Raw genomic sequence first — 27,200 nt, forward strand, 5'->3', positions numbered from 1 at the left:
GCAGGCGCGGAAAGGGGGGCGGGGGACTCGGCTTGTTGTGTTGCTGCCCGAGAACCGGAGACGGTCCTTGCTGCGGGGCCGCAGCTCTTCCAGCCGCCAGACAATGTCGTCTCACTTAGTAGAACAGCCGCCGCCCCCGCACAACAACAACAATAACTGTGAGGAAGGCGAACAGTCTCTGCCACCGCCTGCCGGCCTCAACAGTGAGTGCTGGGCCAGCGGACTCGGTTAAGGGGATGGGGGAGGAGGAGCTGCTCGGGTCGCCGCCGCCAGCTCCGCGCGGGGGGCGGGAGGAGAAGACAGCCCATTGGTCAAGGCCGAGGATGTGCGGATGACTGACAGCTCCCGTCACAGGACTGGAGGAGTCGCTTCTGTCTTCCTCCTAACCTGGCTCCGCTCTCTCCTGGGGTCTTGGATGGGGAACGGCTTGGGTTCGCGGTTGGGGAGGATAGTTGGGCGGGAAGACGAGGGGGTCGAGCAGATCCCACCTGTGGTGGGCCCCAGAGAGGAGCCAATCGGGGTGTGGAGGGGTGGGCCTTGCGGCGCGGGGGGGAGGGTGGGCGGAGCGGGCAGCAAAGGGGACGTGGGCAGAGATGGGGACGTGCGGCTGGGACGCCGGGGGATGGACGCGGGCAGCAGGCCGAGAGGAGGGGGCGGCCGAGGGCGGGCGGGAGGTCAAGGGTGCTGGGAGCTTGGGCCAGGCCCGGCTGACCCCACCTCTCTGGGTCGGCCTTTCCCCTGGGCTCGGAACGTGAGCCCTCTTGTTGCGTTCTTTTGTTAGCACAGGCTGGCCAGGAAAATTATTTGGTAATTTAGTGGTTACTTGTATCACGTGAGGGTGGGGGTGAGGAGGCTATGCTACTTTTTTTTAAAAAAGATGTTTCAGAGTTGCTCAAGTAATTTTTTTTTTTTAAACGATCGTGTTGTGTGTCCTGTAAACCTGATTATGAACAGCCTCTTGAACCGTCCAAGATTGCACAAATCTTGGCGTCTGGGGCAATGGATTTTCAGAGACGGGATTAAAAACTCATTCGTTTTTAATGTGTTAAAAGTGGGCTGTTGAAAGTCAATGCCAATATCGAATTACGAATTACGACCAAATACGGTTGCTTTTCCTAACATTCTGGTGCTTAGACATCTTGTTCTGAGGTTTTTCCCAGTTCCCTTTAAAGCTCGTTGAAAGTCTTGGGAAGGTTCTTGCCTAACCTTCCTGTAATTTGCCTTTTGAAAGAGGTAGTTGGGACAGTTAACATATGGCCACATAAAGTCGTTTAAAAATCAGTTGGATGCTTAAATGACACTAAAAGCACTGCAAGATCTTTGATCAGGGAGAGGTGTTCAACATGGCCCAACAATTATTTTAAAGAAGAGAGTTCCTTTCCTCACAATATTGAGATAGAATTTGAGTATTTAAAAAATGTTTTCAGTGCTTATTTTTCTTGCTCCATCTTTTGATTAAGTGATTCCTTAAATGTTGACTTTTCAAAAATTTGAAGTGTCTTATGTTCTGGAATGTAAGATTTATGTATTATTTCCTACAGTAAATTAGGATTAATTTCGTTGTCTTTTAATGTTATTTGCCTCATATTAATATGCATTTAAAAATTATTAATTAAAAAGAATTTTTTTTAAACATACTCTTTTAAAAGCAAGTGATTTTAAAACGGGAAGAAACATTAGCAGTAGCTGTCCACTGTTCTTTACTGGTAAAGAAACAGGTCTATTTAGAATGTATAAACAACAAAGTCCTCCTGTATAGTACAGGGATCTATATCCAGTCTCCTGGGATAAACCATATTAGAAACAAATGTAAAAAAAGAATATATATTTATGTGTGTAACTGAGCCACCTTGCTGTACAGCAGAAATCAGCACATAAAAAGAGAGAAACAAGTCTAGAGTCAGGTGTGTTGTCCAAGTTCACCACAGGCTAAATCCTAGAGCTGAGGTTTTACTTTCACCCGATCTAGTGTTCCTTTCAGGACACTTCTCTTCAGTGGCCCACAATCCCCTGATCTTGTGTGTTTCTTATTTATTCCCTGTGTTATATCCCACCTAATGTACAGAGGTGACCTGCCTATGGATCTCTTTGTAGTATATTGTTTCTTGATTGCACTCCAGTTTTTCTGTGATACAAATTAGCTGTTTGGTTAGTATATGTCCCTGGCATCACAGAAAGCAAAGGAATTTTTCTTTACCTTTGACCATGTAACAGAAAAATGGGGTTGCACTCCATGTGATGATTTTCCTCCCTGTTCTGACAGACCCCTGAGGTCTTTGATGTCCTTGACCAATCAGGTGCTGATACATTTGTATTAGCTGTTACAGAAGTGCAAGGATGCTCAGCCTGTGTGTATAGTATCAAAATGTTGCTTCGGGAAATCTGCTAGATAGAAAGTGTTTTGTTGGAGCTAGGGCGAACTGCTTTAAATGTTATTGAAAAGCTTTTAGATGGTGCCACATTTCATTATGCTTCTCTTGCCTTTCACTCTTTTTTTTTAAGCCTGATACACAAATCTGGACTGAACAAAACAAGAAGGCTTATTGATTCCTTCAAGTGATTTTTGGACACTCTGCAAAACAACTTATTCAGGCGTCTAATACTACCCAAATTGCTGATAAGTTGAAGTTCTTTGTTGGGCAAAGTTGCACAAGTTTGAAAAACAGGAGATGAACTCATTGTACAGATAATCTGTGGCTTGGGATTTTATCTGTAGTTCAGGGGTCAAAGTGGGGCTTTAATAGCAAATTATTGAAATTTTTGGAATAATGAAACCTTTCTCTGACTTTTTAAAAAAAGTTTATCCGTGTAGAGGGACTGTTTGCTTTCATTACAAATCAGTGGAGAAATATCTGACCTACTTCCAAAGTTAAAAGAATATTTTCCAGTTGCTACTTTTAGTTTAGAGAAAAGTATCAATTTACTTAAGGATATTGGACATTTATGTCATAAAATTCAGTAGGTAAGATGAGGAAAATTACAGTAGTAATCCAGTTTTTGTTATTATTTCATGTAGGCAGTACAGCCTTTTTTTTTTTTTTTTTTTAATCTTTTAAACATCTTCAGCTATGGTGTACTTGGTTCCCCAGGACTACAAGAAGGCCTTTAAGGCTATGATACATGACACTTCAGTGCCTTATAATACTGTTTTGTTGTTATTGTTGTTTTAAAGAAAAATGTCAGTGACTGTTCTCAGCTGGATTCCAGCATCAGGTACTTGAAGTAAAAGAAAGGTTTTGAGGAAAGAAAATAAGACATAATGAAATGTGTTACCCTGGGTTAGAATGAGTTGCACATGGGATTGAAAACTTGGGGAAAGAGTGAGAAAAACTCTTTTTCCTTCTCTCCCTTCCCACATTCTCTCACTTTCCCATTTTCCCTTCTTGCAAGAGGATTGAACTGGTGGTTATAAAATTCTAAAGAGCAAACACACCAAGCAGTCATGAATGTAATCACAATTACTGGACCAGCCTTCACAGTGTGGAGGCATGCTTCTCTGAATCCTCTTAGCAGTTCTCACACTTCAGCTAGAAAATAGCTCCTGTAGTGTGTATATGTGCAACCTGACACAACAGAACCATGGTTAGTTTGTAAGTAGTCTTTTAACATAATAGAGCCTCCAGTTTTTAATTTTAAACCTTATTTATTAGGAAGAGAATTCATTGAGGTTTTTCTTTCAACTTTGTAATACTTGGACAGCACAGTGCTCATATCTTGCCTTGTTTCCTTTCCAAGGAAAAAGGGACTTGGTAACCTTAGACCAGGCAGGAATTCTGAGGCTGCAAATCAGGAATGAAGTAGGTGATGAGAAAAAGGCATATGTAGTTCATCTATTGAGAAAGACAAGTCTGCCTTTTTTCATTTTTACTCAAAAGATAAAGCTACTATGTAAACATTTAATGGATATCCGTGTCTAACTTGCTCTTCTCTGAATATTTCCATAGATGATATTTCTGGAAGAGAATTAAGAGTTAACGACAATCTCCTTTTTTAAGGCTTTTAATGGATATTGCCAGATTACTTGGCAGAATGTTCACGGAAGTCCTGGGTAATAACAAAATATTAAGAGACAGTCATTTGGGTAATGATTAACCATTGCCATTTGGATAATGGTTAAAGCATGGTATATCTTTATGATGGGATGCAATGCAAAGGAATAAGGTAAAGCAACATATATTGACATTGAAAAACATCAAGTTGTTAGGTAAGAAACACTGGTTACAGAAAAGTAGGTGCAATACAGTTCCTTTTTTTTTTTTTTTTGTAAAAGCAAAACACAAAAAAATGAAGTATTCTCTGGAAGTCTCCAAATGAAGCTATTTAAAGTAGTTTCCTTTAGGAGTAGGAATGGGAGGTTGGGAACGGGGTTGAATTTGTCCTTCATGTACTGTTTACATTTTCAAGGAATGCATTAATTTTGTAATAGGTGTTTTTTAAAAGATAATGAGTAGAACTATAATAGTAACTAACACACAGCACTTTATTTTTATTATTCCTGTGATCCTCCCAACAACTCTATGAGGTAGATGTGTTTTGTTTTGTTTTTGCTTTTGCACTGTGTGCATGCAACCCTTCTGTATTCTTTTAATTTTTTATTTTATGTTTGAACATAGCTGATTAACAGTGTTGTGATGGTTTCACATGGACAGCAAAGGGACTCATCCATACATACACATGTATGTATCCTCCAAACGTCCCCTCCCATCCAGGCTGCCTCTGTGTGTGTGTGTGTGTGTGTGTGTGTGTGTGTGTGTTAAATTGAGGTGTAACTGAGATACAACATTGTATGAGTTTCATGTGTACAAAATAATGGTTTTATTTATTTATTCTGAAGTGACCAATACAGTTGAGTCTAGTTAACATTCATCATCACAAAGTTACAAAAAATTTTTTCCTATGGTGAAAACTTCTAAGAGCTACTCTCTTTTCATTCAGATACACAATGCAGTTATTAACTGTAGTCATCACGCTGTTTATCACATGGTGGTATTACCAGGACTTACGCCAGAGGTTTCTTCTTCCTTTGAGATGATATCACGCAGTAGAGGTGGTTGCTTCCCAGGTGGCGCTAGTGGTAAAGAACCCGCCTGCCAGTGCAGGAGACAGAAGAGACGCCAGATCCCCTGGAGGAGGAAATGGTAAACCACTCCAGTCTTCTTGCCTGGAGAATCCCATGGACAGAGGAGCCTGGGGGGCCATGACTGAGTGACTGAGCACACACACACATTAAGGCTGTTGCAGGTCATTTTCACCAAGCCTTTCTAGGTGTGTCTCCTCAAGTTCCTACACTCTGATTACTTACATACGTTTAATGTAGAAAGTGGAATTTACATATGGGTTTGGAAGTCCTTCAAACAAAAAGCAAGGTCTCCAAACCCTCATATTGTTACAGCCTTTTTCCTCCCAATCAGCTGCTTCCAGTGAACGTTAATTATATTTTAGGGAAGACTGGCTTTCACAGAGACCCTTCTAGAACTCCTGGTTCCTTAGTTCTACTTCTACCAGAGCAACTCTAGGCTTTTATTTGTCACATTGGGCTTCTGAACAAGAAGAACTGGTCTTATTGGTGTAAATTAGGTTTTTTCAGTCCTAGAAAAGAGTGGGAGTAGAAAACAAAACAGTTTGTTCATCATATACCTTTATCTGTCACTCTTTTCAGTTAAAATACTTTCTTGTTGTTCAGCTGCTAAGTCAATGTTCAACTTTTGCTACCCGCGGACTATAGCACACCAAGTTCCTCTATCTGTCCTCCACTATCTCTCTGAGTTTGTTCAAATTCATGACTCAGTGATGCTATCTAACCATCTCATCCTCTGCGGCCCCCTTCTCCTTTTGCCTTCAGTCTTTCCCAGCATCAGGGTCTTTTCCAGTGAGTCAGCTCTTTGCATCAGGTGGCCAAAGTGTTGGAGCTTCAGCGTCAGTCCTTCCAGTGAATATTCTGGGTTGATAGCCTTTAGGAAAGAAAATATTTTGACAGAGCTGTAAACTTAAGGATGCTTTTAGTGTATTTCTTATGTACTCCATATGCCCTCCAAGCATAAGCATTTAGTTAAATGACCTCCAATGTTAGATCTTTCTTAGCTTTGCTAGTGGAATTTGTTCATCTGTTTTGAGTCCTGTCCAGTCTGTGTACATTTTTGTGTGTGGACAGAAGACGACCTCGGAGATGTCTCACAATTGTGTTGTTTGACAATACAATGCCAAAGACTTGGTGGTGGTGATGGGATTATGACAGCCACTGGGACTGCCTTGGAGGGAAAAGGAAGGAAAAGGGAACTTCATTTTTATGGAGCAAACACTGTACATTACAAATATCAACTCTTTTAACTAGTGCATAGACAAACATCTTCTCTTTACGAGACACTTTTCCTGTATTCCTCTATTTAGTCCTCACAGCAACGCTGGGAGGAAGGTACTTTGTTATCATTATTTTACAGATGAGGCAACTGAAGTCACAGTAAGTGGGAAAGTCAGATTTCCAGCCAGGGCTACCTTTTGAGCTTTTCCTTTGTAGACCGGTCATATTGAGTTCACTTCTGAGTCTGGATTAGCCATCACCTCATTTAGGGTGCAGTTTAGGGTTTGAGACTGTTATTCTGACTTACTGATAGGAGACTGTTCAGCCACAGAACTCCAACACTTGTGCTTGGAGTTTACAGGAACGATTCCACCAACTTATGTGATTACCTTTTATAAACAAAATTTGTTGTAAGGAATGGAAATTATGAGAAAAAATATACTACTCTTTTCTTTTGTTGTGAAGTTGCTTTATTGGCTATTGTCAATTCTTACTAAAATTAAAGGACATTCTTGTAGTCAGCAAACTCATGGAGCCATATTTTCAAGACCAATCCAAATGTCCAGGGCCCCGCCCATTTCCTGTGGCTCCACCCTCTTTTCCGTCTGAGGCAGTGTTGCCCATGCGCGCTCCGCCCCCCGCCTCCCCCCCCCGCCCCGCCCCCGCACTGGTTCGGCCTCATGAAAACCCTAGGCAGTGGAACTTGTGGGAGCGAAGAAAGAAAAGCCAAGTTTGCAAGGTATGTTTAGTGCATAGAGAAAGGAGAAGGAATGGAAAGAATACGGTATAAAGGAAGGGAAGAAACTAATTTGTGGGACAGGAAAGCGTTTTTTAGAGCTTTTAGCATTCTCACCTGATTTAACAAAGAGCCAGCTGCATTCATTTTTATGCTCCAGACTTGCACACAAATTGACATGTTTACGATCAGCTTAAGTTGCCTCTCCAGGAGCTTCTCAGTTGTTTGTACTAATCAAGGCACAGTTGCTAACTACTAAGATAAACTTTATGAAATTTCTAAGCCAGATAGAGACTATACAACTAAGTAGATAAAGGCAGACTATGGAAAATACGTATATATGTAACTAAAATATTAAAGGTAAGTAGCCTATCTGGTAATAAAGTAGCTATTTATTTTCTGAAAAGCAACCTAAAAGTTCTCCTGCAGTGTTTATTGTACATAAGTTTTAACCAGAGAGAAAACTGGCTGAAAGACATGTTTCTAAGTTCCTCATTTTAGAGTTCCAGCTTCTTCTACATCGGTGGATTGCACAAGAACCTTCAGGAACAGAGCGGTGTAGATCTTCTGACTTTTATTGCTCTTTGTTTATTTTCTTGAGAATACTTGGACCTCTGGTTCCAGGCGAGCCAGAATTCTTATCTGAATTCACCATGGCTGCATGGTACATGCACACTCAAGCCCGCCGTTTGCTGTGGTTGACGGCAGTTATCTCACTTGTCCAACAGGTTCCTGGGTGGAGCTCCCCATGAACAGCAGCAATGGCAATGATAATGGCAATGGGAAGAATGGGGGGCTAGAGCACGTACCCTCCTCATCCTCCATCCACAATGGGGACATGGAGAAGATTCTTTTGGACGCACAGCATGAATCCGGACAGAGCAGTTCAAGAGGCAGTTCTCATTGCGACAGGTGAGTGAGATCCATGTTCTGGTGGAGTTCCAGAAATGGGTGGGCTGCCAGGTTAATTCCCATTAGAAAAAATAAATCAGTTACATCCTCATTTGACAAAAATATAGCTCCCAATTTCTTGGCAGCGTGTGTTTAAATCAGACAGCCAGTTGACAAGGACATGAGTTCCCACTTTTTCCTTAGATTAAATCAGTTAGTTTCCTTTTTCAGATTGTATCATTTTCAGATATTTACCAGGCAGTGATATGTATGTTTACTAAGAGAATTAATCTTTCTCCCATTTCCTTTGTCCTTTCACAAGTCTCTTTCTGCCTCATATACAGTTATCTTTGTATGTATCTGTCCTCCCTTATGTAGTCTGTGAGGCTTTAAAAGGCAGGGGTCCAGCTTCACTCTTGACAGTCATGGTGCTGGCATATAGTAGCCACTCACTAAATGTCTGAGTTGCAGGAACTACAAGCTGATTCAAGTTATACCAGTATTAGTCTGATGGAGGCACCAACCAGGGTCTGTAAAGATAGTTAATTTTGAAGGCTATTGAATTTCCTTAAAGCTCAAAAGAAGTTTTATTTCTTGTTTTCCTATATTTGGCTTGGGGAGACTAGTTCTTCTGATGAAGGACTGCTTATTGTGAAGGAGTTCAGGATACAAATATATATGAGGAGAGTGGAACTGAGTTGTTAGTGTACTTCTCAGTACAGCCTTCTCTTTTTTCCAGAGGGACTAGGAATTAAATGACATTAGCGGTATATTGAACAATTCTTAGACTGGTGACAGCTGTAGTATTAGCACTTTGGGTTATTGGATGATCTTCTGGCTAATGAGAGTTCACTGACACTGGCCATATAGAAAATGCAGATACACAGGAAATAGATTAAGGAGCCATCTTGAAACGTAAACAGTGATTGTCTGTAGGGGATGCAATGCTGGCCATCGGTCTTCAGAGTTTTTATACTTTGTAAAAATTGTGCATAGTACATGCTGTTGTTTCTTACCAGAAAATGTAGAAAAGGAGAATTAAGAGTTAAATCATATTCAAAGTTCCTGCATGACGGGTGATCCACTGCTATTACTGAGGTACAAAGGACTGGTGTGATGGCCGTGTGGCACACCCTCTCCCCCAACACCTCCTCACATTGCTCACATGTCCCTGGGCTTCTGAGGAGCCAGGATGGCTCTTGTTATGAGCAGATGGCGTGCCTCTGAGCAGCTTGCCGCCAGGTATAGGAGCTCCAGCAGAAGTCTGTTTTTGTGAATCACATTTATATTATGTTGTGGGACTCACTGATGGGCTTCTGAAGTCTTCTGCTGGTTATGGGCCTGCTGATAAGACTTTTATTATATGTTCAAATATGCAATCCTGCATCATGGGAACTGGCGAGTCCTTTAACTGGCCGTTCCCTTGGTGCTGTTATTGAGCAGAGAAAAGATCACCTGCCCACCTTCTGGTCATCTTGTGTCACTTATGTGTGTGTTTAGTCAAGAAGTCATGTCTGATCTTGTGCGACCCTGTAGACTATAGCCCACCAGGCTCCTCTGTTCATGGGATTCTCTAGGCAAGAATACTGGAGTGGGTTGCCATTTCCTCCCCCAGGGGATGTTTCTGACCCAGGGATGGGACACACGTCTCCTGCATTGGCAGGTGGGTTCTTTACCACTGACCACCAGGGGTTGCAGTTATATTTGTGATGTAATACAAATTCATCTTCCCATGAACGTGTTCCAGTTAGGTTTCTAAACATGTTAATTGATGTGTGGTAGGTGCTCTTAGACACTTTCGTGTTCTCACTGACTCATTTTCAGGCTCTGGGTTACCAGTCACCCCTCAGAGGAGGCCTCAGACTCTAGCTCAGTGATGCTTTCTAGGGATATCTAACACCTGAACATTTAAAAACATCTTTACAGCTCATGTCATCAAAATTGCCAATGTGTCTACACTTGGAATTGTTAAGAACTGTTTCTTGCAGGCGGAAGTGTTTTAGGAGTGTTGGCTATAGTTCCAAAGCTAACTTATGTGTATTTTTATTTATTTTAAAATATTTATATATTTATTTTAAAATACTCATTTATTTATTTGGCTACATCAGGTCACTCCAGAGTGCACAGGCTCAGTAGTTGTGGTGCTCAGGTTTAGTTGCCCTGCAGCTTGTGGGATCTTAGTTCCCGGACCAGGGATCAAACCCATGTCCCCTGCTTTGCAAGTTGAATTCTTAACCGCTTGACCACCAAGGAAGTCCCTATGTATATTTTTAATTTAAAAATTATCCTGTAGCTATATGACTGCCACTTGGGGAAGGAAATGGCAGCCCACTCCAATATTCTTGCCTGGGAAATCCCATGGACGGAGGAGCCTGGGAAATCCTATAGTCCATAGGGTCACACAGAGTCAGACATGACTTAGCGACTAAAACAAACAAACATGATTGTCACTGCAGTGATTATTAGAAAATAACCTCTGTGTGTTTGCTTTGTGTTCCAGCCTCTTGTTGGAGTTTCCAACCTGTACACTAGATTCACCCCAGGAGCTTTTAAAAATACTAGCGCAGAGACCCTGTCCCTAGAGATTCTCATCCTGTTGTCAAGACAGGAGAAAATTTTAAAAGCTTCCTCAGTTCAGTTCAGTCGCTCAGTCGTGTCTGACTCTCTGTGACCCCATGAATTGCAGTACGCCAGGCCTCCCTGTCCATCACCAACTCCCAGAGTTCACTCAGACTCACGTCGATCGAGTCAGTGATGCCATCCAGCCATCTCATCCTCTGTCGTCCCCTTCTCCTCCTGCCCCCAATCCCTCCCAACATCAGGGTCTTTTCAAATGAGTCAACTCTTCGCATCAGGTGGCCAAAGTATTGGAATTTCAGCCTCAGCATCAGTCCTTCCAATGAACACCTAGGACTGGTCTCCTTTAGGACGGACTGGTTGGATCTCCTTGCAGTCCAAGGGACTCTCAAGAGTCTTCTCCAACACCACAGTTCAAAAGCATCAATTCTTCAGCGCTCAGCTTTCTTCACAGTCCAACTCTCACATCCATACATGACCACTGGAAAAACCATAGCCTTGATTAGACGGACCTTTGTTGGCAAAGTAATATCTCTGCTTTTGAATATGCTATCTAGGTTGGTCATAACTTTCCTTCCAAGGAGTAAGCGTCATTTTATTTCATGGCTGCAGTCACCATCTGCAGTGATTTTGGAGCTCCAAAAAATAAAGTCTGACACTGTTTCCACTGTTTCCCCATCTATTTCCCATGAAGTGATGGGACCAGATGCCATGATCTTAGTTTTCTGAATGTTGAGCTTTAAGCCAATGAGCCAGGATAATAATGCACACCAGATTGTTCAGATCAGCCTACCAGTGAAATGCTGAGTGTTAATCTAAGTGAGCATACTTTGAGCTTGCCATGGTAAGATGAGTGTAGAGAAGAACAGTGCTTCTCTGGGATTCTTGACTTGATCGTTTGGCTGCCTTGTCCTCATCATCATGGCTGTGTGAGGCTGGCCCCTCACCTGATCTGTGGCTGTGAATTCAGCAGTGTTAGCAGCCTAATGACCGTACACTGAGGATAAGAGTCCCTCATTTTACTGGGTTCCTGTGCTATGTAGCCTGAAATTTCTGTTCCAGTTCAAGACAGAAATTTTCTAAATACGTTGATATGGTGGTTTGATATAGAACCAGCTTTTCCCTTTTCCTACCCTCATTGTAGAATCTCTTATGTCAGTTATGGGACTTCCCTGGTGGCTTAGATGGTAAAGAATCTGCCCACAGTGCGAGAGACCTGGGTTGGGAAGATCCTCTGAAGAAGGGAATGGCTCCCCACTCTAGTATTCTCACACGGAGAATTCCACGGACAGAGGAGCCTGGTGGGCTAGAGTCCTCAGGGTTGCAAACAGTTGGACATGACTGAGCGACTAATACTTTTCACTTATGTCAGTTATAATAGTCAAAGACTCCTAGACCTTTGGAAATATCTGACACATTTCTGGGGATTTCACTTTTTAGTCAGTCTCACCAGCATCTCTATGTATTACCATCGTACACATGCTCTTGGCAGCTCTAATCAGTTCAGTTCAGTCACTCAGTTGTGTCCAACTCTTTGCGACCCCATGAACCGCAGCACTCCAGGCTTCCCTGTCCATCACCAACTCCCAGAGTTTACCCAAACTCATGTCCATCGAGTCAGTGATGCCATCCAACCATCTCATCCTCTGTCATCCCCTTCTCCTCCTGCCCCCAATCCCTCCCAGGGTCTTTTCCAATGAGTCAACTCTTTGCATGAGGTGGCCAAAGTATTGGAGTTTCAGCCTCAGCATCAGTCCTTCCAATGAACACCCAGGACTGATCTCCTTTAGGATGGACTAGTTGGATCTCCTTGCAGTCCAAGGGACTCTCAAGAGTCTTCTCCAACACCAGAGTTCAAAAACATCAATTCTTCGGCACTTAGCTTTCTTCACAGTCCAACTCTCTCATCCATACATGACCACTGGAAAAACATAACCTTGACTAGACGGACCTTTGTTGGCAAAGTAATATCTCTGCTTTTTAACATGCTATCCAGGTTGGTCATAACTTACCTTCCAAGGAGTAAGCGTCTTTTAATTTCATAATAGTCATTATCAATTCCTTTGAGCAAGTTAAGCCTGGAGCATCCTTCATGCCCACTTGAGTTTACATGTGGGGAGGTGGGTTGTGTAGTGAAAGACGTAGTGACTCGCTATGGTTACAGAAGGAGTCATCGATACAGCTAAGAATAACCACGTTGTATTCATCTATTGTATCAAGTACAACTCTTGATCATGTATCTTTGTCTAAAAGTTTATAATTCTTGTACTTGTTAAAGGTTATCACTTGTTATAAGCTTTTATAATTCACTCTGAAATATCTCAGAGTTAATATTTCTAAAAATAAGTAAAATAGTGGTTCTCAAACTTTTTGGTCTCAGTACTCCTTTACACTCGTGAAAACTATTAGGGACCCCAAAGATCTTTTATTTATGTGGGTTATATGTTTTGATATTTACTGTAGTAGAAAGTAAAACTGAGGGCATTAAAAAAATATGTATTCATTCAGTCAATAATAACAAACCTACCATACCAAACAACAAACATTACCGTAAGTAACTTTTTTAAACAGAAAGTAACTGTTTTCCATAGCCAAGAAATTTGTAAGAATAGTGGCATTGTTTTATATTTATGCACATCTCTTTAATATCTGACTTAATAGAAAACAGCTGGATTCTCATGTGCTTTTGCATTCTCTCTGTCATGATATTATACATAATGCAGCCTTTGGAAAATTGCGCTGGACTCGCATGAGCAAATGAGCATGAAAGAGGCAAATAAATCCTAATGGTGTTGTAAAAACAGTTTTAACCTTACAGACCTTCTGAAAGAGTCTTTAAGAGCTGTTTTCACACTTTGAGGACTACTGGTGAATTATTTAACGATGAGAGAGCATTGAGAAAAAGAATCCCAAACTGGAGTTTCTGAATTTGAAGATCCTTTTACCATTATTGGGAAAAGGAGTAAAAATAAGAAAATGTCACAGGCTTTTCTGTCTTTAGGTAATATTTCCATTGCATATTTATCACTGTGAAGGAATTTAACACCACTGAAAAATTCTAGATCATTTGGACAGTAAGAGTGCTCAGTTTAATTTTTATTACACAGCATTATGGTATACTTTCTGATTTGCTGCTTTTTGAAAGCCATACTACTGTAACTTTGAATTTTCTAATATCCAGTAGAGGCTAATTTACTTGACAAATTGAAAGAAAACTAACGGCTCAATGTCTTTTTCTTCCAGCCCTTCCCCACAAGAAGATGGGCAGATCATGTTTGATGTGGAAATGCACACCAGCAAGGACCATAGCTCTCAGGTGTGTGTGTATGTTTGTTTAATTTTGTGATTTACAATAATTAGGAAAATACAAATCTCTAAGTCTGTTTTGCTAAAATACAGTAAAGATTATGAGTAAAGACTTTAGTAAAGACTTTAAAAAATAGTTTGAAGCTCTTTTAACTTACTGAGGTTCTGATGTTGAAATTTACTTATGCCTATGGTCATGAATGTGCTCCTTTACAACCAAGAATTTGGGATCTTGTCACCTAAAAGAATTGGGAAATTCTTTTGTCTCTACCATTCTGATATTCCAGGCTAGTGTCTTGAATTTATAAATATTTGAAAACTGAGACTGATGACTAATTTAAGGTCACAGAATAAATGAAAGCTGTTGTAGAACCAGGTGTGAAGCTTTTTTTACACCTAGAATCAAGTCAGTGACTGTTGCGATGATTTTCAGCAGCAAGAGATAAAACTCACCTAAATTACACACGCCAAGTTCCTTAAGGTGAAGAAGTAAATTTTCACTAGGAGTTGACACTGTTGGAAATATAGGTGGATGTAGTATTGAAAGCTTACAAAGATTTTTATTATAAACCTTGTGATAAATAAGTAATGGATGTTAATGAAGTAGAATGTTCATAACCAGCCCTTGACTTTATTGACATGTCAGATCACCTCCCAGTGTCAGATCACCTCCCAGTGTCAGAGTGCAAATTCTTGAGAACAGGAAGCATTGTTTTTTTTCTCCCACGTTAAGGTACTTGAAGAATGTATGTTGAATGAATGTTTCAGTGAATGCTAACAAAAACTGTTTTGTGGGGTTCTCACTCTGCAGTGTTCTGACTCCCTTTGCACTGGAAATATTTTGCATGTTACCTGGGATCCACTCAGCGTTCTTTCTGTTTGAGAAGCTGCACACTTTCTCCTTTTGTTGACTGTGCTTCATTTGTGCTGTTTTCTGAAACCTAGAAAATCTATGGGACTGACTACTAACGATTTTACAGTGAGCTTTATGTTGTAGAGAAGCTTGTAGCAGCAAGGCACTCATGTAGGGAGCTGGCTGCCTGTGATTGTGGAGTTGCTCGCCTCTGTCCATCGGTTTTGTTGTGTGCAGTTAGCTGTAGCTAACAAGGAGGAAACTATATGACGCTTCCATGCCGGGGGTGGGGTGGGGGTGGAAAAAGTGTACTAAGGAATCCCAGGATGGAGAAGTGAATTAATTGTTTGCTTCAGTCTTTTCCTGAATTAGCTGTCTCCATCCATATAGCCTTTTCTACAGACAAGTCGAAAGTCCAGAGTTAGTATTTCCCTAAAAACATTTTAAGGAACATTTGCTCGATGGGAGGTTCCATAAAGTAGTTCTGAAGTCAGATATCTGGGAAATACACTGCAGTCCCCAGGTTCACTCACTTTCCCTCTCCAGTGGCACCAGGGCATGAGAAACACATTAAAGGCTTTGTAAATTCCTGCAGTAAAGAAGTCTGTTGATTTCCACCAAGTGCAGGCATTCCTCGGTATTCTCAGGGGACTGGTCCCAGGACCACCACCACCTACCCCCAATACTACAGTCTACGGATGATCAAGTCCCTTCTGTAAACTGGTAGTGCAGTCAGCTTCCATACTCGAGGATGTGTGACCCACCGATACTGAGAGCTGACTGCTTCCCGAACTTATTTGACCTTAGACCTCCCTCCCCCTCCACATACACCTTTTCCCCCTAATAATCTACCTGATAACTAACAACCACAGATAAGAACAGTCCTGGCTCATGGGGTGGCAGGTGTACAATTAGGCTCACCTGAGAATTGTATTTTAAGTGGAATTCTAGAGCCGACTGCATCCATCCTAGAATTCCAAAGGAATTTGTGAAATTCAGGAGAGAAAAGAGTTTGGTCTCTTGTCAAATTGTGATGGGATCACTGTTGAGATCCCTATTCAGAAACAAGTACCTAAAAGAACTCTGTTATCATCAAGCACTGCGTAAGTGATGCTAACAATCAGATCAGTCTATTTAAGCCAGGTTATGTTTTTTGAAAAGCAGTCTAACTCCTGTAGAAAAACATTATATCCTTCAAAGTAGGACTCTTAGTAAGGGAGAAATCAATAGGTGTAATTTACTTACACTTTCAAAAAGCTTTTTATATTGCTTGTTTTTAATTGAAGAAGTGATCATTTAATTACTTTAGGGTTTAAAAGGATGAATTTTTTCATAAATGGGAAGGAAGCTTAGGGTTAGGAAACAGTTAAAAACAGTTAACAAAGGCCTATTACTGGCTTTTATTGAATATTTTTATATCGTCCACATGAAGAATACATGACTTTTTTAGCCTTTTTAGGAAGACAAAGGAAAGGCGCTCATTTATTAGAATTTTTTTAAAAATTTTAATTGTAGGCTAATTGCTTTACGATATTGTGGTGGTTTTTGCCATACAGTCACATGAATCAGCCATGGGTGTACATGTGCTCCCCATCCTGACCCTCCCTCCCACCTCCCTCCACATCCCATCCCTCAGGGTCATCCCAGTGCACCAGCCCTGAGCACCCTGCCTCATGCATCGAACCTGGACTGGCAATCTATTTCACATATGATAATATACATGTTTCAATGCTAGTCTCTCAAATCATCCTACCCTCGCCTTCTCCCACAGAGTCCCAACAGTCTGTTCTTTACATCTGTGTCTCTTTTGCTATCTCACATATAGGGTCATCATTACCATCTTTCTAAATTCCATATATATGTGTTAATATACAGTATTGGTGTTTTTCTCTCTGACTTACTTCACTCTGTATAATAGGCTCCAGTTTCATCCACCTCATTAGAACTGATTCAAATGCACTCTTTTTAATAGCTGAGTAAGATTCCATTGTGTATATGTACCACAGCTTTCTTATCCATTCATCTGCTGATGGACATCTAGGTTGCTTCCATGTCCTGGCTATTGTAAACAGTGCTGCGATGATCATTGGGGTACACGTCTCTTTCAATCCTGGTTTCCTAGATGTGTATGCCCAGCAGTGGGATTGCTGGGTCGTATGGCAGTTCTATTTCCAGTTTTTTAAGAAATCTCCACACTCATTTATTAGAATATTTTTAAAAGTTTTTCCCACATTATTTTCAGTTCAGTGAAAGAGATGACAGTATCCCCATGAATAAACTGGAAACACGAAGCTTTGTCTTAATTAAGTTACTTAGCTAAAGTCCCCAAGGAAGTAAGTGATAGGGCTGAAACCCCGGCTGTCTGGTCCTGTGCCCCCTGTTGTACTAAAGTAAGCTGATGAATGGGATTGATTTCAGGAGCACTCACAAGGTCGTGAGAATGAACTGAGACGTCAGGTGAGTTGTTCATGGTACAGGGAAGCCTAAGATGTAATGCGTTTAGGAGAAAGATTGTTCAAACTGAACTTTTAGGATGATGGTCCTCTTGAATCTCATGTTTGTAGCAGAAAATGGACCACAGATTGTCTCTCAGAGGCAATTCTCAATGTGTTTCTGGGACCAAAAAGGCCAGCGTGGGTTGGAAGATGATACAAACTGAAAATGCCTTCCTTTTCTCTCCTGTAAAACTGTGGTTTATCTGTACCGTGGTATGGAATTTAATATCCATGTTCAGAGACCTCAGAGAGCTTGGGGTGGGCCAGAGAAGGAAAATGTAAGCAATTAGAAAGTAAGGGACTTCCACATGATGACACCCTGAAATGATCAGAATCTTCTATTATAATAGACGTGGATGTGGGACGAGGGGTATTGATTTGGATAAAGGCATGACTCTCACTTCATTAGATGAAGCACATTTTTACAGTATTCTAAAATTCTAAAAATCAGAAGGCAATTTAAAGCCTAAAACTGGTAAATTTACGGTTAATAAAAGTAAGCAAAAGGTAGTGAATGAGGAAAGGTTACAGCCCTTATTCTTAAGGTCAGCATTCTAAACTGATCAGGGTTTTGTTTTTTTTCCCCTAAATCATAGTCTGAAGATCATCATCTCTAAAAATTAGCATAAAATCTTATTATATTTTCATTCTTTTGGAAAGGATGAAATATTACCTTATTCACAAATGTAAATCTAAATCTTTGAGTGGTTTTAAAAGAGGTGATTGAGACCAAGGGTAGAAACTCAAGTGACCCACAGTATGTTGAATGAGACATTGTGACAGGCTGATCTCTAAGTAAATTGTAGCAGTTGATCAGTTTTGATTTAGTGTTTTCAGATTTACTCCAGAGAGCCAACTCATGGTTCCCAGTAATCTCAAAACCCAGTGGGAACAAGCTTAATCCTAAAGGCTGCATTGTGTCATTCAGGGGAATTTGTCAAGCCCAGCAGAACTAAGAATGACAGTACCAGAGCAGCAGAAATCCACAGGGATTTAATTTCAGTTTGACGGCAAAAGGGGCCATCTATACCTAGAGATTCTCTGAAGTTACCTTCCTGGGGCAGCTGTTTCATAGAGAATTTTCATAACTACCTACTGAAAAGAATGAAAGTTTGGGTCAAAAAGTTAACTGTCCAAACAAAAGGACATCAAAATAATTCTTAGCTTCGAGATCCTTTGGTTTCAGGTCATTTGAGACCCTTTGGTTTTGGGTCATATTCCTGAAAACTGAATAAATAAATCTGTGTCATTTTTCAGAAATTGTTCATCCCTGTGGATTCTGTTGAAAGAGAAGGTATTGGAAATGTTGTGTTCTCAGGCCAAAAGTTTAGGTTCTCATTAGCAAGAAAGAGATTTGATATGAAAGATGTCAAATTCTTACTCAGTATTAAATTACTTTTTAAAACTTTTGGCTTATGTAGTTTGTTGTTCAGTCATGTCCAGCTCTTTGTGACCCCATAGACTGTGGCCTGCCAGGCTCCTCTGTCCATGGAGTTTTCTAGGCCAGGATACTGGAGTAGGTTGTCATTTCCTTCTCCGGGGGATCTTCCCGACCTAGGGATTGAACCAGTGTCTCCTGTGCCCTCTCATTGGCAGGCAGATTCTTTACCTGTAGTGCACCGGTTTTGAATAAAGTTTGGGAAATATTTGGATAGCAATTTGTCTAAAAACTATAATCTCCTTCCAGGGAATAAAAAAGAACTTAATCCCTAAGAGTGGGGGCTATAGAGACAGTTTGCCTGGGTTTGAATACGGCCCTGCTACTTACTACTCATACAGTCTTAGGTAGTTATTTATGTCTCAGTTTCCTCATCTGTAAAATGGAATAGTAATAGTTCCTTTTTTTAATAGGGAAAAGTGCTTAGTACATGGAAAGTGCTTAGATCGATACTTGTCTCTTGATAAATGCTTAATAAATACTATTTATTTTAAACTATTTGTTAATAATTATTTAAATTGTTTCTGCAACACCTCTCCCAGTTTTTTTTTTTCTATTTGTTAGCATATACTTTTTGATATGTTCCCTTTAGTTTTTAATTATGAAAACTTTTGAATGCATACAAAAGTAAATAGACCCTATTATGATGGCCATCCATACACGTACCACTCGGATTCAACAATTATCAGTGCTTTCCACACTTCAGTTAACATGTTCTAATGTACACTTTTTTCAGATTCATATTCTTTTTTTTTTTTTTTATTTTTAAACTTTACATAATTGTATTAGTTTTGCCAAATATCAAAATGAATCCGCCACAGGCATACATGTGTTCCCCATCCTGAACCCTCCTCCCTCCTCCCTCCCCACACCATCCCTCTGGGTCGTCCCAGTGTACCAGCCCCAAGCATCCAGATTCATATTCTTAAATTGAGATATAATTCAAGTTTCAGGTTCATTTTATGTTTATATAACCACAGTAAAACTCACTCAAGGTTTTTTTTTTTTAAAGATATTAAATACTCTGATCTTAGATTATTTTATCAGCTTTTTTAGAAACATGGCATGTTTCTTACATAAAAATTACTGATGCCCAAGTTTATGATTCTTGTATATTTTCTGTCCATATTTGTCTTCTGTAGTAGGAAGGCTCTATCTTCCTTTTCTCCTTTTTTAAAGTGTGCATTCTCCTCTACAGTCAGAAGAAGAAGTTGCAGAAGGAGAGAAAGAAGTGGATGCTCTGAAGAAAAGCGTAGACTGGGTGTCCGACTGGTCCAGTAGACCTGAAAACATTCCACCCAAGTAAGTCGGTGCATGTCCCTTTGCAGTGGACACGGTGCAGCAGCGTGGGCCCGCCAGTGCCCCAGACACTGTCTGACGTGTGTCTGACACCCTCCTCTGCGTTTCTTCCCCCAGGGAGTTCCACTTCAGGCACCCTAAGCGTTCCGTTTCCTTAAGCATGAGGAAAAGTGGAGCCATGAAGAAAGGGGGGATCTTCTCCGCAGAGTTTCTCAAGGTGTTCATTCCATCTCTCTTCCTCTCCCATGTTTTGGCTTTGGGGCTAGGGTAAGTACTGGTCAATGGCTGAAGTTTTTTCCACTCATTTTCTGCACAGATTTGGTTTTCAGGATGTAAGGAATACATGTGAAAGCAGTTTGTGTAGTTTTCCTTTTCATGTGTTAGCACAAGTGGAGTGAGCTTAGAAGAATGAGTCGATAACGATACACTATTGATAACACGTTCCCCCACTCTGAAAGAACAGCATTTCTAGGAAAGCTTCCGTAAGCTAAAATGGCACAAGGTGAAGCAGCAGTCACCTGAGGACACGTCTTGCTAGTGGGTGCAAGATAAAGCACAGATGCTCACAGACTCGGTTCACGTCTCTGGAGGCTGGGTGCTGAGATGCTGTGTGGTCCCTAGGAAGGAGCTTGGCAGGGCAGTTCTCACTGCTTGGGGCGCCCTGTCTCTCTAACAGCTCTCTGCAAAACCAGTCCTAAGTGGTATTTTCACTTTTTGCCTTTTTTTTTTGATACAAGTGAAACTCCTCTTCAGATTTCTTTCAGTGAACAAAAACACGTACTAATGTAGGTCTAACTTACGTAGTGAAGTGACGTAAATCAAACTTTGAAAAAGTGGGGTACACCTGTCCCAACAAGGATTTGTAATGGTAGAGTTTTTTCCTCATTTGAAAACAAGTTGTTTCTATGATTTAATCCCTGAAATGATCATTTTTTTAAGTGAACTCTTCTGTGTTTGATTTTTCTTTTTGGGTTTTGTTGCTGTTGTCTATAAATTACTCAGGATCAGCTGAGTTTGAAAGTAGATGAACCTTTAGTGTGTAAAGCTGGGGTTGGTGTGAATATTTCTTGTGGGAAAGCACACTTCTATTGAATAGTCCTTGAGTGAAACTGAAAAATTGGTTGATACTATTAGTACGATTCTTCTCTCCTTATAGTCTTTTTTTTTTAATTCTTCTAAAATTGACCCCACATTTACCTGTAATTCATTCATTTTTCTGGCATGTCTTTTAAATTCCTTGTGTTTTTTTTTTTAATTTGAACAATTGAGGAAATATATTTTTTAAATACTGGTTGGCCAGAAAGTTCATTCTTAACATAACACCTTGTGGACAAAACCCAAACAAACTTTCTGGCCAACCCTGTATTTTAGGAGTTAGGCACTTGCTGTTACTTATATTCAGGATATATCCGGCCTTCTCTTTGAGCATGCCCAGTGGGTCATTTTCTGGGTAGAATGCACAGAAGATACAGCGTCTTTTAACTTCCCTATAAGGAGCTCAGCCTGTGGGAGAGATGTTCGCAGTCGTGAACTTGCAAACACACCTGACTGTCTCACACACCTCTTGTGTCTTTCTGGGTGCCTGCTTCCGTGAGGGTGAGGACAGCCTCAGCGCACAGCAACACAGGGAGTGTGTGAAAGTTGTGTGGCTGGCGTGGGGCAGGCTCAGAGCTCAGACTCCCCGCCACAGGGTTGACTGCACAGGAGTTCATTTGCCCTCGGGAAGCTGGCTGGCTTTTGCACCTTGAATTATCTTCCTTTTGTGAATCTTTGGACTGTTTCTTTTGCTGGTGTAACTACTGATACAATCAGATGGAGGAAAAAAGGATTTTGGAAAGTATTATTGGGGGACTTCCTGGGGCCAGTGTGTAGAACTCTAAGTTTCCAGTGCAGGGGTCCAGGTTTGGTCCCCAGTTGGGAAAGCAGATAACCCACACGCACGCCACAGCTAATAAGTCAGCACGCTGCAGGGAAGATCCCAGGAGCTGCAACTGAGACCCAGCGCAGTTAAAATAAACGTAGAAAAAATTAGTTTCATTACATTGGGGTGTGGGCTGGTTCTGTATTTTTCCTTAACTTAACTTCCCTTCTGCTTCTGTTCTATAAGGGTAAAACCCTTGCTGGGCATGGGAAAGTGATATAAGGCCCTTAAGAATTAAACTGGTACACTGCCGGGGAAGGAGAGGGGTGAGATGAATGAAGAGAGTAGCATGGAAACCTACATTACCATATGTAAAATCAGTAGCCAGTGGGAGTTTGCTGTATGATGCAGGGAGCTCAAACCTGGTGCTCTGTGACAGCCTAGATGGAGTGGGAAGGGGAGGTTCAAGAAGCAGGGAACATGTGTATACCAATGGCTGATTCATGTTGATGTATGACAGAAACCAACACAATATTGTAAAGCAGTTAACACGAAATTAGAAGTAAATAAATTTAAAGAGAAGAAAAGAATCATGAAACAATTTTTTAAAAAAGAATTAAACTGTTAGAACATTTATAGCACAGGCAGCTTTGTAGTTAGGTATATTGCTGTATTTCTTAGCTTAAATATCGGTAGAATTTTTTGTCCACCACAGCAGACCACCTCAAAGGAGGTTGGCTCTGCTTGTCTCTTCAGAAGCATCTGTTTTCTCTGGCTTGACTGTGTCTAATCACTGCCCTTTGCTGTCCAGTCCTGCCCCACGAGTAAACATAATCACATAAAACCAGTTTAGCTGGTTGGTGATTAGCTTCAGGTAAGTCAGTGATGATTTCAGGGTGTTGGAACCGTGCATGTAGACCTTTAGAAAGCCCTTTTTTGCAAACGGCTGAAGACGTTCCTTTGTACAGCAGTCTGTGGACAAGTTGGTATAGAGCTCTTGAAACAGATGAAACACAACACACTCTGTTTCCCTTTCAGCATCTACATTGGAAAACGACTGAGCACGCCTTCTGCCAGCACCTACTAAGGGAGGAGAAGAGTCCCTGGGCCAGCGTGTGACTTGTGAAGTGGTGTCTTGTCACAGTAGTTTATTTGAACTTGAGACCATTGTAAGCATGACCCAACCTCCACCCTCTTTTTACGTATCCAAGTTCCAGTAACTCTCAAATCCAGTATTTTATTCCAACTCTGTTGAGGCATTTTACTAATAACCTCATTCCCTTTTTGGCCTGTAAAACACTTTAGAATTTCCTAATAAGAGTTTACTGTCGTTTAGAAATTTGCAAGGGCTTCTTTTCCGCAAACGCCACCAGCAGATTGTAATTTTGTCAAGAATGCCATTGTCTTCTCTCAGTACCACCAGACCTAGACCTGCACCATTCGTGGTATAAATCTTACTCTTACAAGATAACCCACCTGTCTCTTCTAATGGGACCAGGTTGCAAATGATATGAAAGCTTTGTTGTTTTGTTTTTCAAGACAAAGGCAAGCTTCCCTAAGCTTGAATTTATAGTTATGAAAAAAGAAAAGAAAAACAAATAAAACAGACAAAATATGACACAAGGAAAAAAATATCCTGGGCAATAAAAAGTTATTTTAAACCAGCTTTGGAGCCACTCTTTGTCTAAGCCTCTTAATGGCGCCTTTGTAATTTGTCGGAGGCAGGCTACGTAAATGATAGGTATAAAGTACAAGAACTAGAATACATTAGGAGATTTTAATACCAGTAGGTTATAATGCTGTCTTTTCAATAGTGTAGATAAGGAATGTCTCAGGCCTAGAAATCTATGAAATTGCTTTGGGGGTTTGTGTGTGTGTGTGTGTGTGTTATTTTTATGTTTATTAGCTGCATGTGAATTTTTCACGACTTTGAATTTTCTTTCCTTTTTTATTTTTTCCTAAGAGGCTTTGGAATGAGTTCCAATTTGTGGTATAAATACAGGCTTCTTGTTTTAGGAAGCATCACTTACACTCTGAAGCCTTTCAGCTCTGAAGACAGTTGTCTCAGAGTTATTTCAAGCTCTTGGGAAACTTGGAAAACCAGACCTGGGTTGTGGGAACAGTTGACAGAGTTTTGAAGAGAAGCCATCGGTTTTCTTCTGCTCACTCCCTTTCTCATGTTTGCCATACAACCTGCCTGAGACGATTCCTGTGATTCCACAGGCGCTGGCCACTTCCTCCTCCCGTAGCCATCTTTCTAGTTCCACTCCGCAAGTCCCAGAACATTCAACAACTTCCTCTCATGATACACTTTTGTGTTCGTTTCTCGAATGTGAAGCTTTAGGACCAAATTGTTAGAAAGCATCAGTTACCATTTATCTCAAGGAGGTTGATTGGCTCTCTGAACACACAGCATGACTCTGAAGGGATGCTGTTATATGTGTCATATATAAATAATTACTGTTTATGGTATAGACATTGAATATTTAGAGAACCATAGGGAAAACCAGGTCAACTTGAATAAAAGCACTCTGAACCACCAGGTTTGCTAGTTTGCAGAAACTATCTGTCTTCTCTCTCACATCAAGTTTTGTAAAGTTGATGTGTTATAGTGGAAAATAACGTATAGCTTAAACAAAAAAAATTAGTTTCTGACCTCTTTATTCAAGAATACATCTGGATATCTTTAAGGAAGATGGTATATCCAGGTAGTCTTCTGAATTCTTTGACTTTTTCTTTCTAGTTTTTGTTGTCTCAACAATTTTGGCCATCTTTTTACTATGCCTTGTTTCTGTGTCTTATTCACAAATCTAATAACACCTGATTTGCCTTCTATAACCTATTTATTTCAAGTCTTCATTTTTCTTTGGGAAGAAAGTACATCTGCTGGCTCATTGGACTTCGAAAAGCCTTGAATAAAATTGGAAAGGCCGGTAAACTTAAGTGAACTAAAGAGCTAAACTGTTCTGATAACACAGTTTGTATTACATTGAGTATCATGGGAGGGAAAGGTAAAATTAGAGAAAAGCAAGTTTATACAGACAACACAGGACTCTGTTTTGAAATTCAGTAGTAATCCTATCAGGAGTGTGATTGAGTACATTTGTGGGGTTTTTTTGTTTGTTTGTTTTCCAACATTGAAAATAAATGTAGTTCTGCCCCTTTTCTTCAAATAGCTGTGAAATTTTGGACTATTACTTAGAACATGAATACATGATCAGAGTAGAACTTAATCATAAGATGAAATCATGCAGTATTTATCAATAACCTTAACGTGTGGGATAAATGTTTATGCTCCTCACCAGATTTGTTTTGACTGGAGCCAGATTGTGTGATTGGAAAGGAGAATTGGACAATGAACAGTTGACATGTTTTAAGATCAACGTTTAAAAAGCTTTATGCCTGTTCACAATTTGGGGACAAAAAGGCAGGCTTCCTTTTCCTACGTTTGATGAAAACTGGCGTAAGATATTTGTAAATATAATCAAGAGCAAAACTGCACAAACTTGCACATTGACAAGTGCAGCAAGTTATTCTGATTGCAGTAAAAACATTGACTATTCTAAACAATGAAAACTGAAGATTTAGCCAGTCAGATGAATCTTCAAGTGAACCAGTTGTTGAAATTATCGGACTTAACTGAGCCAAAGTGATTATGCATTCCTCATCTATTTAGTTAGCACTTTGTATCATGATATACAGTTTACAATCCATGTATAACTTGTAGCAACAAACATTTTGTGCTATTAAAGCTATCACAAAACCCTTTCTGTCAGTATATGATTTTATGTCCCGTGTGTTGCCTGGGAGCTGAGGGGAATACCCGTCGACATACACATTTTCCATTGAGTTGCTCAGATTCTAGAGGACCTGCAGTGTGTCTGGCTCACAGGAGTGGATGACGTCCCTGCCCTCCTGGGACTGCTACTCTGGGGTTGGGGAGACAGCCATCACACGACGTGATCATTTATCATGTATGAGGTACCACGGGGTTCTGTGTTTAGAGCAGGGCTCCCCAGCCTCCGGGGTCTCATGCCTGATGCTGATCTGAGGTGGAGCTGATGTCTTAATAAGAGAAAGTGCACAATGACTGTAATGCACTTGAACCATCCTGAAACCATCCCCTCTCCCACCCCTGGCCCTCGGAAAAACCATCTTTCACGAAGCCAATCCCTGGTGCCAAAAAGGTTGGGGACTACTGGTTTAGAGCATTTGTTCTGCCAGAAAGCATCAAGGCATTGCTCACAGAGGAGGGAATCTACTGAAGGATGAGTAAGTGTTCACCAAATACAAAAGAGATTACGCACATGCCTGTAACTGACACGTGAAAAGACATTCCGGACATAACCAAGTTCATTGTGGCTGGAAAACACGGTAGGTAGAGAGGACACTGAAAGTGTTGTGAAGCGGTGGACCAAAACCGAAGTTTACATGCCCTCTGAGGGGTTGAACTTATTTGAATAGAAAGATATCTTTCAGGGGGTTATTTAAAGCAGGAAAATGTTTGAAGACAACCTTTAGATGGTTATGAAAGGTGATGAGTACCAAAGGCCAGGAGACCTGTGAACTCTAAGGAAGGAATAATGCCGTGCCCTCAGCTGTAACTCTAGGCGGGGGAAGGTGGGCTAGGATAGGTTTGAGAGACAAACCCAAGTCAATGATAAGGAGATGGTCGAGAGAGGAAGAAGGCATGTGTGATCTTTTTTTTTTTTTTTTTGGCCTGAATGTTTATTGATGCCATTAACTGAGAAAGGGTGGGAAGAAGAATGGAGTGGTAAGGGGAGAGAGAGATGATTTCAATTTTGAATACATTTTACCTGATTTGAGCTTACCCAGTAGACACTGTTTTTTAATTTTTTCCTTTTTTGGCCTTGACAAAGCACCATGTGGGATCCTAGTTCTTCTCTCATGAGTTGAACCCGTGCCCCCTGCAGTGGAAGTGTGGCATCCTGACCACTGGACCACCCACCAGTGAAGTGCCTGACACGTTGTATAGAACTACCACTCAGGAGTCAGGTGTGGAGTGGAAATGAAACAGGCACACTGAGACACACGTGTGTGTGTGTGGTATCATATTTGAAGATTTGGACATGAGGACAGATGAGAGAAGTCAGGAAAATAGTAAAGTGCAGCGTCTGAGCAGAAGAGAAGCTCAAAAAGGTGAGTGATGGAAAATAGTGTGGTGGGAGAACCACCCTTCCCTGAAAAGAGATGGTGACCAACACTGTCCAATTTAAGAGGGTGAATTGAAAAGAAGCTTGAACTTGGCAATTAAATCACTGCTAATCTTTGCAAGAGCATTTTCTGTCAGAGCAAAAGAGAGGTCCCAGGTTAAATTGAATTGGGTCAAAGAATGAATAGCAACTAAGAAAGTGTTGACTCTTCTCAGTCAGTTTGGAGATGAAGGGGAAGATTTCCAAGAGGAGACCAGCTGATTGGATTGTTT

The 27,200-nt window shown here is 40.8% G+C and overlaps 1 protein-coding gene across 2 annotated transcripts; it reads left to right on the top strand.

The window, feature by feature from the left end:
• BNIP3L (BCL2 interacting protein 3 like) lies at window positions 1-25,524 on the top strand. 2 transcript variants are annotated; one of them, XM_027549956.1, is made up of 6 exons: window positions 1-203; window positions 7,763-7,946; window positions 13,746-13,818; window positions 19,793-19,896; window positions 20,011-20,160; window positions 22,793-25,524. In XM_027549956.1, the coding sequence occupies exons 1-6, from the start codon at window positions 104-106 to the stop codon at window positions 22,839-22,841; spliced, it is 660 nt and encodes a 219-aa protein (XP_027405757.1). In that variant the 5' UTR covers window positions 1-103; the 3' UTR covers window positions 22,842-25,524. The 2 variants fall into 2 exon arrangements, with proteins under 2 accessions (XP_027405757.1, XP_027405758.1); XM_027549957.1 differs by lacking the exon at window positions 1-203 and adding an exon at window positions 6,963-7,037.
• The last annotated feature ends 1,676 nt before the right edge of the window (window positions 25,525-27,200 follow it).

The sequence above is a fragment of the Bos indicus x Bos taurus genome, chromosome 8, assembly GCF_003369695.1.
Source record: "Bos indicus x Bos taurus breed Angus x Brahman F1 hybrid chromosome 8, Bos_hybrid_MaternalHap_v2.0, whole genome shotgun sequence".
Taxonomy (NCBI): Eukaryota; Metazoa; Chordata; class Mammalia; order Artiodactyla; family Bovidae; genus Bos; species Bos indicus x Bos taurus.

What these genes read in the sequence shown, in the direction of transcription:
- BNIP3L (XM_027549956.1), top strand. Translation starts at nt 104, where the DNA reads ATGTCGTCTCACTTAGTAGAACAGCCGCCGCCCCCGCACAACAACAAC. An exon ending in GCAAGGACCATAGCTCTCAG is followed by an intron (nt 13,819 to 19,792) that starts GTGTGTGTGTAT and finishes TCTCCTCTACAG; the next exon opens with TCAGAAGAAGAAGTTGCAGA. An exon ending in CCTGAAAACATTCCACCCAA is followed by an intron (nt 19,897 to 20,010) that starts GTAAGTCGGTGC and finishes TTCTTCCCCCAG; the next exon opens with GGAGTTCCACTTCAGGCACC.